General features: G+C 36.1%; 1 protein-coding gene across 3 annotated transcripts in view; it reads right to left on the bottom strand.

Moving 5' to 3' along the window:
* Positions 1 to 16823, bottom strand: part of LOC136855648 (nuclear receptor coactivator 2-like) — a 466631-nt gene that overhangs the window by 117786 nt on the left and 332022 nt on the right. For 2 of the 3 annotated variants that reach the window (XM_067132856.1, XM_067132847.1), the window contains exon 3: positions 5293 to 5446. The exons of the other annotated variant lie outside the window; for it this stretch is intronic. In XM_067132856.1, coding sequence (XP_066988957.1) covers positions 5293 to 5446 — 154 coding nt within the window. The remainder of the gene's footprint in view (positions 1 to 5292; positions 5447 to 16823) is intronic. 3 annotated transcript variants of the gene reach the window in all.

Genomic DNA, 16823 nt, shown 5'->3' with positions numbered 1-16823 from the left:
CCACTAAATCCAGGTATTATATGGCAACAAGAACAAAGCCTAAACAAAGACATACATTAACCAAACTACCCCTGACGAAAAATGTGTCAGTTTTGAGGTCGTCATTAGATTCCAAAGCAAAATCAACAAACGTGAAAAAACAAATTACATTTTCATGCTGGTACTTACCACTGTGGTTCAACTGAGATCATCTGGACTATCAAATAATGGCCTAATTTTGGAAACGAGGAATACAACATTAACTAATGAATAGGAAATGTAAAGATTTCTTTTTTTCTTCTTTTTTGCTTACGCTTTCTTCGCTTGCTTAATCCACTGTCAACTGGAGTCTAATCGAGTCATTGAGGGCAATAAAAACTCAACGATCACACCGGCTAACTTGTGCCTAATCGAGTCACTCAGGGTGATATAAAAATTAAAACTATCACGGAGGTTAATCGACTTATAATTTCGAGGTGATAAGAAAAAAATAAAATACCCACAAAGGTTAAACAGTGTCTAATCAAGCTAACTTGGGCAATTAGAAGAATACCGGTATGACACAATAGCAATGGTTAACTGACGTGCAGTTGCGTCAACGAGCGTGATAATAAAGACATGACCAATTAAGTTATTAAAGAAAATAAAAACTACACAATCACAAAGGTTAAATGATGTCTAATCGAGTCACTGATTGGAATGTAAATACCGAAACTAAACAGCCACAAAATCTGCGAGGGTGCTAAGAAAAAAAAATAAATAAAACATTCACAAAGGTTAACTGGCGTCTAATCGAGTTAATGAGGCAAAGATTAATTGATGTCCAGGACCCAGAGTCTACAAGGGCGGGGAAAAAATAATTACAAAGGTTAACTTGTGTCTAATACGTAGAGGGCAGAAGAAAACGCATTAATGACAACGGTTAACCGGTGTCTTATGTAGTCAGAGAGAGAGAGAGAGAGAGAGAGAGAGAGAGAGAGAGAGAGAGAGAGAGAGAGAGAGAGAGAATAGAACAACAATCACAAATGTTATCTTGTATCTGATCAAGACTAAGTTTTCTTCTCCATAATGAAAATACTTACTTGAGACCTATTATCGTTCAACTTTCTAAGGTACAGACGGGATTCACAAATCCCTAAGTTTTTAGAAGGTATATCATGAAGGTAAATACTTTATTATATTACCTTAATCAAAATGTTTTGGAGAGAGAATCTGGAAATGTTTATGAGGAAATTCAAATTGTTTTAGGAAAGTGAATCTTGCACTGATTTCGGAAAGGAAATCTCAAAATGTTTTCGGCGAGATACTCTGTACATATTTAAGAGAGGGAATCTCGAACTGATTCTGGAGGAGGACTCTCGAAACAATTTTGGAACTGATCATGAAATGTTTAAGAAAGGGAATCTGGAACTGATTTTGGAGGAGGACTCTCGAAACAATTTTGGAGCTAATCAAGAAATGTTTAGGGGAAGGAATCTCGAATTGTTTCTGGAAAAGGAATCTCGAACTGATTCTGGAGGGGGACTCTCGAAACAATTTTGGAGCTAATCAGGAAATGTTTAGGAGAAGGAATCACGAATTGTTTCTGGAAAAGGAATCTCGAACTGATTCTGGAGGAGGTCTCTCGAAACAATTTTGGAACTAATCATGAAATGTTTAAGAAAGGGAATCTAGAACTGATTTCGGAGGAGGACTCTCGAAACAATTTTGGAGCTAATCAGGAAATGTTTAGGAGAAGGAATCACGAATTGTTTCCGGAAAGGGAATCTTGAACTGATTCTGGAGGAAGACTCTCGAAACAATTTTGGAACTAATCATGAAATGTTTAAGAAAGGGAATCTGGAACTGATTTTGGAGGAGGACTCTCGAAACAATTTTGGAGCTAATCAGGAAATGTTTAGAAGGAATCACGAATTGTTTCCGGAAAGGGAATCTCGAACTGATTTTGGAGGAGAACTCTCGAAACAATTTTGGAGCCAATCATGAAATGTTTAGGAGAGGGAATCACGAATTGTTTCTGGAAAAGGACTCTCGAAACAATTTTGGAACTAATCATGAAATGTTTACGAAAGGGAATCTCGAAATGATTTTGGAGGAGGACTCTCGAAACAATTTTGGAGCTAATCAGGAAATGTTTAGGAGCGAGAAACACGAATTGTTTCTGGAAAGGGAATCTCGAACTGATTCTGCTGGAGGACTCTCGAAAAAATTTTGGAACTAATCAAGAAGTGTTTAAGAATGGGAATTTCGAACTGATTTTGGAGGAGGACTGTGGAAACAATTTTGGAACTAATCATTAAATGTTTAAGAAAGGGAATCTCGAACTGATTTTGGAGGACTCTCGAAACAATTTTGAGGCTAATCATGAAATGTTTAAGAAAGTGGATCTCGAACTGATTTTGGAGGACTCTTGAAACAATTTTGGAGCTAATCAGGAAATGTTTAGGAGAAGGAATCTCGAATTGTTTCTGGAAAAGGAATCTCGTACTGATTCTGGTGGGGACTCACAAAACAATTTTGGAACTAACGAGATGTTTAAGAAAGGGAATCTCGAACCCATTTTGGAGGGGGAGTCTCGAAACAATTTTGGAGCTAATCAAGAAAAGTTTAGAAGGCATCACGAATTGTTTCTGGAAAAGGAATTTCGAACTGATTCTGGAGGAGGACTCTCTAAACAATTTTAGAGCTAATCGTGAAATGTTTAAGAAAGGGAATCTCGAACTGATTTTGGAGGACTCTCGAAACAATTTTGGAGCTAATCAAGAAATGTTTAGGAGAGGGAATCACGAATTGTTTCTGGAAAGAGAATCTCGAACTGATTCTGGAGGAGGACTCTCGAAACAATTTTGTAACTAATGAAATGTCTAAGAAAGGGAATCTGAACTGATTCTGGAGGGGGACTCTCGAAACAATTTTGGAGCTAATCAGGAAATGTTTCGGAGAGGGAATCACGAACTGTTTCAGGAAAAGAAACCTCGAACGGATTTTGGAGTAGGACTCTCGAAACAATTTTGGAGCTAATCAGGAAAATGTTTAGAAGAACTGGGAATCAAACAATTTTGGAACTAAGCATGAATTGTTCCTGATTTTGTAAGGAATCTCAATTTTGGAGCAATCTGTTCTGGAGGGAACTTACCTGAAACAATTTTGGAGGGAACTTACGGAACTAAGCATGAAATGTTTAAGAAAGGGAATCTCGAACTGATTTTGGAGTAGGACTCTCGAAACAATTTTGGAGCTAATCAGGAAATGTTTAGGAGAAGGAATCACGAATTGTTTCTGGAAAGGGAATCTCGAACTGATTCTGGAGGGGGACTCTTGAAACAATTTAGGAACTAATCATGAAATGTTTAAGAAAGGGAATCTAGAACTGGTTTTGGAGGAGGACTCTCGAAACAATTTTGGAGCTAACCAGGATATGTTTAGGAGACGGAATCATGAATTGTTTCTTGAAAAGGAATCTCGCACTGATTTTGGAGAGAAAACTCAAACGTTCTGAGAACGAATCTTGAAATATCAAGGAGAGGAAATCTCGAATTATTTTTTGCAAAAGGAATCTCAAACTAATTCTGGAGAGGAAACTCAAAATGTTTTTGCAGAGAGAATTTGGAAAAGTTTAAAGAAGGGAATCTCGAACTGATTTTGTATAGGGAATCTCGAAATGTTTTGCTGAGGGATTCATAAGAAATCTCACAGTTCGATTGTGATATCAATGAAATATACCTTCTGGCAATGGGACGGTGCAAAAGGCAGAGTTGTACTATGTAAGGTCCAGAGATTAGCACTTTTATATACTATACTTACCCGAACACTGTTCAGGGATGTACTGGTGCTCCCATTTTCTACAAACAGCAATGATTAAGTGAAAGTCGCATTTATTATATATATATATATATATATATATATATATATATATATATATATATATATATATATATATATATATATAGATAGATAGATATAAGGACCTCATTTAAACAGGATGGTATCTAACGGAGGTTTCATTCACAAATTTTGAAAGCTTTCTAGGAATATGGTAGCTGTAAATATCCTATTCTTTGTGTGAATGCACAGTACAATTATGGGAGTGATCTACTTTGCTATTTCTAAGACGTAAACTCAATCCAACCATGAAGAAACATTTGAAGATGCAATTCCATTTCTCTGACTGTATTGAAGACGGTCCACATAATCTGACATAGCTAGATACTGCAAGAGTACTCTACATATATATTATATATATATATATATATATATATATATATATATATATATATATATATATATATTATATATATATGTATATGTATATATATATATAAATATATATATATATATATATATATATATATATATATATATATATATATATATATATATATATATATATATATATATATATATATATATATATATATATATATACTGTATGTATGTATGTATATATATGCATATATATATATATATATATATATATATATATATATATATATATATATATATATATATATATAATATAAAACCACCCTATCCACCTTCCATGGTATAACCTTTCCTAGATACGACAGAAAAATCACAAACGCCATTCATACAGTCTACCTGTCGTCCACTAATACAGCAAACATAAAAAAAAAACAGATTTTCCATAGGCAATAAAAAGTATGTAACGACAGAGAAAACGGATTGGTGTCCCTGTAGGAAGAAACACAAGGAATGCCTAACAACAACAAGGTCTATACAACAATATATATATAAACATAAAATGTAGGTCACACAAGTCAAGTGAAGTAGAAGGGTAACAGAACACAAGGGGAAGGGGGGGGACGATGAGGAGGGAGGAAAAGTGACAAGGAAGGAAAGGGGAGGGAGAAATGGCAGGAGAAGGAGGGGGAAGTGGCAGAAGAAGGGAGATGGGAGACGTGACAGGAAAGGAAGGGAGGAGGGAGGAAGAAGTGACAGGGAAGGGAGGAGGGGGCAGGGATAAGTAACAGGAGAAGGAGGGAGGAGAGAAGTGACAGGGATGGGACGGAGGGAGGGAGGAAGAGAGAAGTGACAGAAAAGGTAGGGGGAGTGACAGAAAAGGGTGTAAGGAGGGAGAAGTTACAGAGAAGGGAGGTGGTAGGGAGAAAGTGACAGGAAAGTGGGGGGGGGGAGGAGGGAGAAGTGATTAAGTATGATATTGAAGACAGAACCAATTCAGTGACAGAGTGAGAAAGAGAAAGAGGGAGGGTTTGCAGGGTACAGGGGAGAGAAGATAGGGGGTAGAGGGAGGGGGAGGGGAGGGGGAGGGGAGATGCAGATAGGCCAACGTACCTGGTTGACAGTTTGCTGCAGGATGGCGCACTTGTCGGGCTTGACAGAGAGCGAGCTCATGTCAGAGGCGATGCTGGCTTGGATTAGCTCGGCCAGCTCCTCAATGTATGTGTTCTCCTGTTCCCGCCGGCGCTTCTCATTAAGGCACTTGTTGCTGGAAATCCAGAAAAGAAACAAAAAGAACCACATCAAAAGGTCTGTCTCTCGCAATGTCCTTGATTTATTTTCAAGTTTTCAGCTGAGAGGTTCTTTCTTTTTTTTTTTTTTTATTCCTCTAAATCTGGGGTGGAGAGAGCACCTACATAGGCAAAATATCTGCATGTGGCCTTCAGTAAGAAAATCAAAATAACGGGGCTATGGGGGGGGGAGCAAAGTCCTTAATTTTTTTTCAGTTAAGATTTTTTTTTCTTAATTCCTCTCAACCTTGGGCTGGGAGAGAGCATTTAAACAGGCAAAATTTCTGCATGTGGCCTTCGTCAAGAAAATTCAAAATAAGGGGGTTGTGTGGGGGAGGGGGCTTCAAAGTCCTTTATCTTATATTTTTTTTAGTTGAGGCATTTTTTTATTCCTCTCAACCTGAGAGAGAGAGAGAGAGAGAGAGAGAGAGAGAGAGAGAGAGAGAGAGAGAGAGAGAGAGAGAGAGAGAGAGAGCATTTAAATGGGGAAAATATCAACATGTGAACTTCAACAAGGCGATTAACAATAAGGGAGTTGTAGGAGGTTGAAGGGAGTTTTCGTTGATTAGTCTTCTACCCTGTCTTAGAAGGGTTTAAACAGTTTAGTAGTGAGGGACTTGACATGAATCTCGACACAGAGTGAGGCAAAAAAGCAAAAAATGGCAACAAAGGTAGAAGAAGCAAATTTGTCAGCTGTGGACTCCTTCATATAATAAGCACAAAGTGAAATACAACGGAAGAAGTAGACAAAATACTGACAATGAAACAGGATTACTTCCTGGAATAAAATGCTTGAGGGACGAATGTCACCACAACAGAAGGTAAAATAGCAGAGTAAACAAAATAAAAAAAATATCGTAGATACTAACAGGATAATGGTCTCTTAAGCTAAGAATGTAACCATTCACACGATTCACACAGAGTAAGAAACTTGTCAGATTCTTAAACCTAAATCAGTTTTACCAGCATTCTAAGCAAATTTTCCACACGTTATGCTAATGCTCTCTCTCTCTCTCTCTCTCTCTCTCTCTCTCTCTCTCTCTCTCAAACTTGAAGCAGCTCTCATAAAGGGCAAAATTTACTTGGAAAATACTGAAATTCCGAACACCAAAAACCTGGATACTTTCATCAAAAATATGACTAGTACTAATAATAACATGATAAATCAAGCCATATTTTTTCCAAGCACACATGAAAAATAAATGATATCATTGGAAACAAAACCCACAATTTTATACTTGAGACGTGATGCAACGATCAGAACTAATAAATTATTTTGTGTCGAGATCTCGACAGCCTCCTCAACCTTTACAATAATAATAATAATAATAATAATAATAATAATAATAATAATAATAATAATAATAATAATAATAATAATAATAATAATAATATGGCTGCATTTTGCGAATTGATTTTATACTTTTTCTCAATTCTTCTAATAATTCGCTTTTCCTGCACATCAATATTAGTCAATAACTGGCCGATGTTCATATTTCGATTGATGTGCAGGAAAAGGGATTATTAGAAGAATTGAAATAACCCTGTATAAAATCAGTTCACAAAATGCAGCCATTTTATTCAACAAAAGTTGCCTCAAAGAGGGTCTTCTTCCTTCGCATAATAATAATAATAATAATAATAATAATAATAATAATAATAATAATGAAGGATACATAATCCCGTCTTTGCAGTAAATCAATATGAAAATTCAGAATTCTTTAGCTTTCCAGCGAAAGAATCCTGTATTTTTAAAGTTACATACTTCAAAATATACAAAAAAAGGGGGTCTGCTTGTATCCTGGTTATGATATATAAGGAAAACAACACTTCACTTTTGTAAGTCACTACTAACCTGAAAGCATAAACGTACTATGCTTTTTCTCCAACAACATGCTGTCTTTTTAAATTTTGCATTAGTAACGATGGTTTACCTGAAGCTAGCGAGTATGGGTATATATTTTTATAATGTAAATAAACATGTATATATATATATATATATATATATATATATATATATATATATATATATATATATATATATATATATATATATATATATATATATATATATATATATATATATATCACACATAATCATTAGTATGAACAATAAGAAACGGGGTGTAGGACCTACACCCTGTTTCTTATTTTTCACCTGTGGTTATGTGTGATAAATGAATCACGTACAAAAGTGATAATAATCACATACATGCATATAATATATATATATATATATATATATATATATATATATATATATATATATATATATATATATATATATATATATATATATATATATAGAGAGAGAGAGAGAGAGAGAGAGAGAGAGAGAGAGAGAGAGAGAGAGAGAGAGAGAGAGAGTACTTTATCAAAGACTGAGAACCTGACCAAATTATGGTGGTCCGAAAGATACGTATTTTAACATGTCTAGAGCTCTCGAGTCATCATCCATCAAAATACAACAGCAAAAATAAACAAATTGAAATCAAAGCACGATCAGAAAGTCCGTGATCTTTGTCAAAACGAAGCAGAATCAGGAACTCCAGGACAGCCGCTGATATCGATAAACATCAAACAAAAAATTCTGTGCTTACTAAGTCAATGACTGTCGTGAAGAGTTACGTGGCAACAATGCTAAAGACATTTCGTTTAACAGCTGATGGCACCAGTTTTTCGTTTACATTCCTAACGCAAAAAATTCAATATTTGGTTGCTGATCTCCTTATGAATTTAACCCTCAGTGAAGCTCTATATTAGTAGTTCTCAACCAGGGGGGAATTTCAAAGTTTCAGTAGGGGGGGGGATTATGACCAAGGATTTTTAGTATTATATGCATATTATTTGGAAAGCACCCTTTGAGTCAGACAATTTTGGAAAGGGGGGGAATGACATTCTGACATATGGTGAAAGGGTGCATGAGCCAAAAAAGGTTGAGAACAGAACCATCGCTCTATATGGTTTCTTTATACGACAACTGTAGTCTCGACAGAACAAATTACATTCTAAGAACACTCTAGATTCAACTAGGAAACTTGGGCAAGATACAATCAGTCTCTTCTTCGCTTGATGAAAATAAAAATAAAAGCTACGAAAACGGAGGTAAAAATTTGATATCAATTTTCAATTAGTCAAATACCCGTAGCTAAATAAACATGTAATGTGATGTATAATGCTTCCATTCTATGATGTGGTCGGATAAGAAAAAATTACTGACCTTTCGTGTTCCAAATGCGAAACCGATAAAACCCACATTACAATACCACATGCAAAAAAAAAAAAAAGAAACGTAAACAATGCGCCGAAGTTTCTTCAGCGCAATCAAATTTCTGTGCAGTGTATAATCAAGGCCACCGAAAATAGATCTATCTCTCGGTGGTCTCGGTGTAATGCTGTATGAGCCGCGACCCATGAAACTTTAACCACGGCCCGGTGTCGGTTTATATCGTTGCCAGATGCACGGTTATGGCTAGCTTAACCTTGAATAAAATCAAAACTACTGAGGCTTGAGGGCTGCAATTTGGTATGTTTGATGATTGGAGGGTGGATGATCAACATACCAAATTGCAGCCCTTTAGCCTCAGTAGTTTTTAAGATCTGAGAGCGGACAGAAAAAGTGCGGACGGACAGACAAAGCCGGCACAATAGTTTTCTTTTACAGAAACCTAAAAGAGCACCAAAAGTATAAACATAACTACAAGGATAACTAAAAAAAAAAATAAAACACACACACACACACAAACAAAGAGAAATAAATAAACAAGAACTAAAAAAAGGTGACGATGAGCTTCTCTCTCTCTCTCCTCGAACAACACAGACCTAAGATACTGGATCCAATAAAGGAGGCCTAAAAGAGTGACAGATTTTAGAGTAGGCTTTCTTGTACCTTAATCTTCTGAGATCATCCGTGAGAAATGTCTGCTTTACACATATGAAGCATTAATGTACTCCTATAGGATCTTGTTTGAGTAGGTGATAGTTTGACGGAAAAGATACTGACTGAATATATATATATATTATATATATATATATATATATATATATATATATATATATATATATATAAATATATACATATACATATACATATATATATATATACATATATATATATATATATATATATATATATATATATATATATATATATATATATATATATATATATATATATATATATGTACTCCTATAGGATCTTGTTTGAGTAGGTGATAGTTTGACGGAAAAGATACTGACTGAATTTTATATATATATATATATATATATATATATATATATATATATATATATATATATATATATATATATATATATATATATATATATATATATATGACCACTAGAGAGCTGTTAATCAGCTCAGTGGTCTGGTAAAACTAAGGTATACTTACTTTTTGAGTAGGTAATGATTGACGAAAATGATACTGACATATATATATATATATATATATATATATATATATATATATATATATATATATATATATATATATATATATATATATATATATATATATATATATTATTATTATTATTATTTCAGTAGATGAAACCTGTTCACATGGAACAAACAAACAGGGATCATTGACTTGAAATTCAAGCTTCCAAAGAATGTTGGTTTCAACCTCCCACCGCAGATCCCACACTGCAGCAGTAACTGATGATGATACAGAGCCAGTGATTTTTCATCAGCCCAGGAGGAGACGCGAACCCGCGACATCTGAGTGGCATTCCACGACACTAACCACTATACTAGCCCGGAGCTTCACTATACACCTACGAAGTAATATTAAATCTACTTGAATCTTCCAAAGAAACATATGAAAAGCAAGGTGAGTTCCATTCCAGATGGCAAAGCTTCTCAAAAGCTGAAATCTGAAAGGGATTGGTGGAGCTTACTTTTCTTTAAATATAATTCTTGATCCATCGTAAAGTTTTGAACATGATTCTAAATAAACATATGCAAGAAGTAGACAAAGATGTAGACCTAAAAAACGATATTAATTACTACTACTACTACTACTACTACTACTACTTCTACTACTACTACTACTGTTACAAGTAGTTACAAAATCTAGGGTGCTTGATCAGCAGGTTTCATTTGTGACTGCTGGCTGTCCATCTTTCAGTTGAAGCTGGTCTTATGGCAGCACGGGCTCTCGCTCTTGGGCAGCCCGTAAAATGGTTGGTTAAATGAAAATACTTTAGACGGAAATGAACTCAATGACAACTCGTCTAACCTTCACCAAAAATGCACCAGTTCCTAATATTCAAGAGCCCCACAGGGGAGTAGTGCCCACAGTGCACGTCACGGGGTGCACTGTCACTACTAAAGGTTTTCTTCTAGCGCTCCTTCGGCCCCTAGTTGCAACCCCCTATCATTCCTTTTACTGTACCTCCCATTCATGTTATCTTTTTCTATCTTGTTATCCACCCTCCCCTAACAATTATTTTCTCCTGTTACACCTTTCACACCTACCTACTCTAAATTTCCTTTCAAGCGCTGAATGACCTCATAGGACACAGTGCTTGGCCTTTGGACTAAATTCTGTATTCCATTCCTGATGACCAAGAGGAAAGCCAACTAATGAACTGGACCCATTTACTCATCCCGTTTCGACCATTTGTTCTCGATATATCGGTTTACACAGACATGGGCAAAAAAAAAAAAAAAAAAAAAAAAAAATCTCTCTTCGCTGGCAAAGGTTGTTTAGGAAAAATATTACGGACGAATATCCCAAAATCATTCAACCTGTCACTTGACATGAATGCGAGCGTTTTAAGGTGTCAAACGCGTAGGCACGTCCATAAACTTATAATTAATAAAGATGATGATGATGAATTTAGAATACCTAATAATTTTAAAAATGAGATTTATGACTTTAAAAAACTCTCCAGGTATTAAAAGAGCAACGATACGGAATAACATAACTGCTGGATACCTTTTAATAACACGAGGTTAAAAATGAACCAGACATGGCAAAGAATGTCACACAAAATATCCAAGGAAATTGTTGTACAGTAAATGTTGCAGCAGGAACAAAAGCAAAAACAGTAAGGGGATTAGCCTAAACTGTATAAAGTACAAACACTAAATGAACTCTTGATGAACATTTTAAAAACAATTTTATTCATTCATTTATTTTTCTTATTTAATACGTGGAATCTCTTCTTTCTGTATTTCCCTTTACTTTCTCTTACTTCTTCCTAATGAACACCATATTCTTTGGAAGCCTGAATTTCAAGTCAATGGCCCCTGTGGACTTGTTCCATATGAATAGGTTTCATATAATAAATAATAATAATTAATTAAAGGTAAAACAAAAGTACCTAGTGGAATGTAGCCATCCATCCAATCTAAATCGCTGGTGTTTGGGATTTTTCTACAAATTTTCACGTCTATCGTGTAAAAGCGAATGCTACTAAAAGCTAAGCTGTTATCTATGATCTTCCGTACAGAGGAGAGATAAAAAATGGATAATTCAGGCATGTATTGAACATTAGGTGCGAGTAAAAATGACCGAATTGTGGACACGTGAAAATGAAGGAAGGAAGATGCACTGCAAAGCATCAACAAACATTTCATTTCCGTTTACTTTCCAGTCACTGTGCCATTTGCGGTGTGTGTGTGTGTGTGTGTGTGTGTGTGTGTGTGTGTGTGTGTGTGTGTGTGTGTGTGTGTGTCACGACTACTCACTCAGACTTCCAAAAACAAAAAAAAATCTTGTAAAAAAGACTTCTCCGAGGATTCCTAAACTATAATTAATCACTGACTGAAACACTGATCATTTTTCAGCACCAAACAAGAATCAGATACAAGCCTGAGAGAGAGAGAGAGAGAGAGAGAGAGAGAGCTAATGCTAGTCTTCAAATAGGCTAACTCCCAGGATGACATTCGCACTAACCAATCCTTCCATAATTTACCGAGTGATAATTCCACCTTTATTTTCATTTCTTTAACTACAGACTCGACTTTTACATAAGAAAACTAACAAATACGACGTAAATTTCCAAGTGATTTACAATTGCTTGAGCAGAAAAATGTCGTAGTCTAAGTAGGTAAAGTCATTCGTGATGGAACAACTAGCAGTGAGTTTCAACGTCTTACCAAATTAGTCGACAACATTTTCCAGAAATGACAGGTAATATAAATGGTAGCACATTGGAAGCTGTTGGTCCCAAAAGGTATTTCAGAGAAAATACAAAGGATGATGGTGGGATGGGAGAAGAGGTAACAGTGTGTGCTAAAGATTAGGAAGAGACTTGGAGAGACTACGATGGCATAAGTAGGGGGTATGAGGGGACTGTTGAACCAACACTTGTTTATGGATGTAAAGTGAGGATGCTGAATCTGAATATATATAATTATATATATAAAGGCATGTATATATACATATATATATATAATACATATAAAATATATATAATACCTTCTAGTTTATGTTTCAAGAAGAAATTATGAAGAAGACTTTTACTGTCAAAGCTAATATTGAGCAGGACACTGGCAATGAAAAGTCAGAAATTCTCTCTCTCTCTCTCTCTCTCTCTCTCTCTCAGCTGCTGGTTGCAGGAAAATCAAGTCATACTAACATATACTGCTGAAACCCCCAGCCAGTATACTGATCCTCAGGAAACCTCTTCACAAACCATAAACATCAGCCGATGCCAACCGTGTACTTAAAACTCAAATACGGATCAGTTCCGTATTATTATTCACACACATAAACACCATAAACACCTCGCAAGCATCGCAGCGAACGACCCTGGGACATTACCTAAGTTTTCTCAAAACCCCTAAAGTTAAACAGGAACCTTTCTATACCAAAAGAAATGCATTTAAAGTACCGTTCAGTACACGGAATTGGAATATAAAATTTAGATCAAACGCCAAGCGATAGGACCTATGAGGTCATACAGCGCTCACAGAGAAATTGAGAGTAAAGGAAGTTTTAAAGGTGTAAAAGGAGGAAGAAAGAGAATATGAATGGCGGTACAGTGAAAGGAATGAGAGGGGTCGCAGCTAGGGGCCGAAGGCACGCTGCAAAGAACCTGAAGTAATGCCTATGGTGCACCGAGTGAGGTGCAATGAGGGCACTAGACCTCTATGCAAGTGAGGCAGTGGTGCACCGTCTAACAGCACTGCACAGCCTACGTCCTCATACTCTTCATAGCGATCGTGCTTGTGGGCTTGATCAGTATCAGGCAAAAGGGAGGTACGAGATGGACGGGTCTTGCTCGTGGCAAGTGAGATGGACGAGTCGATACCCTGTGAATGAAGACCACTTAGGTCCCAGGAGTTACATGACCTGAAACGACTGACTAGGAGAGAGAGAGAGAGAGAGAGAGAGAGAGAGAGAGAGAGAGAGAGAGAGAGAGAGAGAGAGAGAGAGAGAGAGCATGGTACTCGTGGCATGCTTGCTTGATCTGCAAACTCACCACCAATATGAACTTGATTATAATTCTCGAACCGTTTGCCCTTGGCGAGAACATGTTTCGGAGATGAGTGACCTTTAAAGGTATAGGCTTAATATTTATTTTTAATATTTGGAACATCACCTTTACTCTTAAAAGAAATACTACTTCTTCATTCCAAAACTTCCTTAAGTCATCAACCAAAATGCTAATGACCACAAAGTATAAGGATGAGGAAAAAGATAGCGAAAAACTACAGAGAGAGAGAGAGAGAGAGAGAGAGAGAGAGAGAGAGAGAGAGAGAGAGAGAGAGAGAGAGAGAGAGAGATAATATTAAAAACCAAGATATATTCACAAGTACCATAAGAATTGCAGTTTATCTGCAATCTTCATACATCATGGCCTTAGTCAATATCTCCGCATATTCTTCTACTACAAAAATCGCCTAAGATAAATTTCAATCTGCATGAGAATTTTCCCACAAGCATCCCGGTCTCTGCACCATCACAGTTAGACAGACACACGTCCTTCGCTGATGTGCTACCGAGCAAAAATCACTTTCTCTCTTCGAACTGTAAAGGTGTAGGCGCAGGAAGAACAATCCCACCCCTCCTCCCGTAAGAGAACACTCTCTCTCTCCCTCTGACGACGAATTTGATCTGGATTCCAAAGGAAAGATTGCAAGATTCCATTCTGGCCTAGCCACGCTATGTGGCGTGCGGCCACCACTGACTTCGCGCTGGCTCTTCCTTGTGAGGAATTATGTCTGTCCCAGGTTCCTACTGATTGTTTTAATCTTTTAAGATGCTCGAACCAATCATTTTTCTTTCCCTCCCTCTCTTCGTACTTATGCCATGCAACACGGAAGCATTATATTTCAAGGTCACTGTGTATATTATTTCTAGAGGGCGTAACAAATGGGAGAAAGGCCTGCATCCACGTAGGAATTATTCCATTTATATGTATATGTATGTGTGTATATATATATATATATATATATATATATATATATATATATATATATATATATATATATATATATATATATATATATATATATATATATATATACATATAAATGGAATAATTCCTACGTGGATGCAGACCTTTCTACCCAATAGGTAGGTACATAGATAGATAGACAGATAGATAGATAGTTTTCAGTAATCCAACAGTTTAATATATTTCTTCTTAAAAAGTCCAACAAAAGAAACTAATAAATTTGAATAAATCACTATAATTCATCCAACACACACTGACCCTCGTCTCCGTGGTAAATGGAGAGATGGCGTTACAGAACCATCTCTTATTTTCCACAAAATCTGTGTAATGAGCATAAACCGCAAAAATAAATGGCCGCGGCAAAATATTTTCCAGGTGAAAGGCTAAACCTTTTAAATGCTAATATTCTGAGCAGCGTCTATCTATCTGTCTGTCCGCTAGCTGACTGCCCAAAATTTAACGACTGGGCAATTAATTACATTTTTTTTTTTGTGGGTGCCCGATTATGCACGCATTATGACCCAATGATTTTCCTATTATAATCGACTACAGTCACTTGTTTTTGACTGGAAGCATGAGAGGAGCAACAAGTAAAATAAGAATTCTTCCAAGTTTCAAAATTACATAATAATAATAATAATAATAATAATAATAATAATAATAATAATAATAATAATAATAATAATGTCAACATGGCCATAGCTTGATGAATAGATAAATGTTCAGCAACAACAACAAAATTAAAAATAAAATACCATAAAACAGAGCAGACATCACCGTAACTCGAACGAAAAAGGACGAGAGAATCAGAGAGAATAAAAAAAAAAAATTAACTTTTCCCGACGAACCATCTCACAGATCTAACATGCATAATCACAGACGTCCCTTCTACCAAAGATGGTCAAGATTGCTACAGAAAGCCGAGATTCTGCAATATACTGTCACCTTTCATGCATCCCAGGAGGCATCTTGTACAAGGGAGAGAGAGAGAGAGAGAGAGAGAGAGAGAGAGAGAGAGAGAGAGAGAGAGAGAGAGAGAGAGAGAGAGAGAGAGAGCAGACGACAATACAACACTATGAATGTGCTAAGATAAAAAGTGAATGCGTCACGGTATACGAAAATATAAACTCCGTTAAACTTGAATCAGGAGAAAAAAAAGGCAGTATCAGAGAGAGAGAGAGAGAGAGAGAGAGAGAGAGAGAGAGACCTGAATTCGGAGAGGAAAAGATAGTATCAAAGAGAGAGAGAGAGAGAGAGAGAGAGAGAGAGAGAGAGAGAGAGAGAGAGAGAGAGAGAGAGAGAGATTAGACATGAACCATGAGAGAAATATATAGTATCAGAGAGAGAGAGAGAGATTAGACATGAACCATGAGAGAAAAATATAGTATCAGAGAGAGAGAGAGAGAGAGAGAGAGAGAGAGAGAGAGAGAGAGAGAGAGAGAGAGAGAGACCAAAAAAAAGGCTACGAGAAACAGACCAAGTATTGATATATACAACATACATGGGCTGGCTGACGTCTCAGGGAGTGGACGAAGCTGCAAGCAAAGGAGGACGAGGTAAGTACAAAACAAACTAGCAAACAAACAAACATACAAACAAACCCAACTGACCCATGTAAGCATACCCCAATGACAAATGTAAATAAACCCAATTGACCCAATGTAAACAAACACAACTGACCAATGTAAACAAACCCAATTGTCCAATGTAAACCAATCCAATTGACCGATGTAAATAAACCTAGTGTGACCCAATGTAAACAAACCAAATTGTCCAATGTAAACAAACCCAACTGAACAATGTAAACAAACCCAATTGATCCATGTAAATAAACCTAACTGACCAATGTATACACATACCCAATTGACTACTGTAAATAAAACAAATTGACCAATGTAAACAAGTCCAAGTAACCAATGTAAACAAACCTAACTGGCC

The sequence above is a fragment of the Macrobrachium rosenbergii genome, chromosome 3 (genome assembly GCF_040412425.1).
Source record: "Macrobrachium rosenbergii isolate ZJJX-2024 chromosome 3, ASM4041242v1, whole genome shotgun sequence".
In the NCBI taxonomy this organism is placed as follows: domain Eukaryota; kingdom Metazoa; phylum Arthropoda; class Malacostraca; order Decapoda; family Palaemonidae; genus Macrobrachium; species Macrobrachium rosenbergii.
Note: the sequence above shows the minus strand (reverse complement) of the source record. Positions and strands in the feature narration are given on the sequence as shown.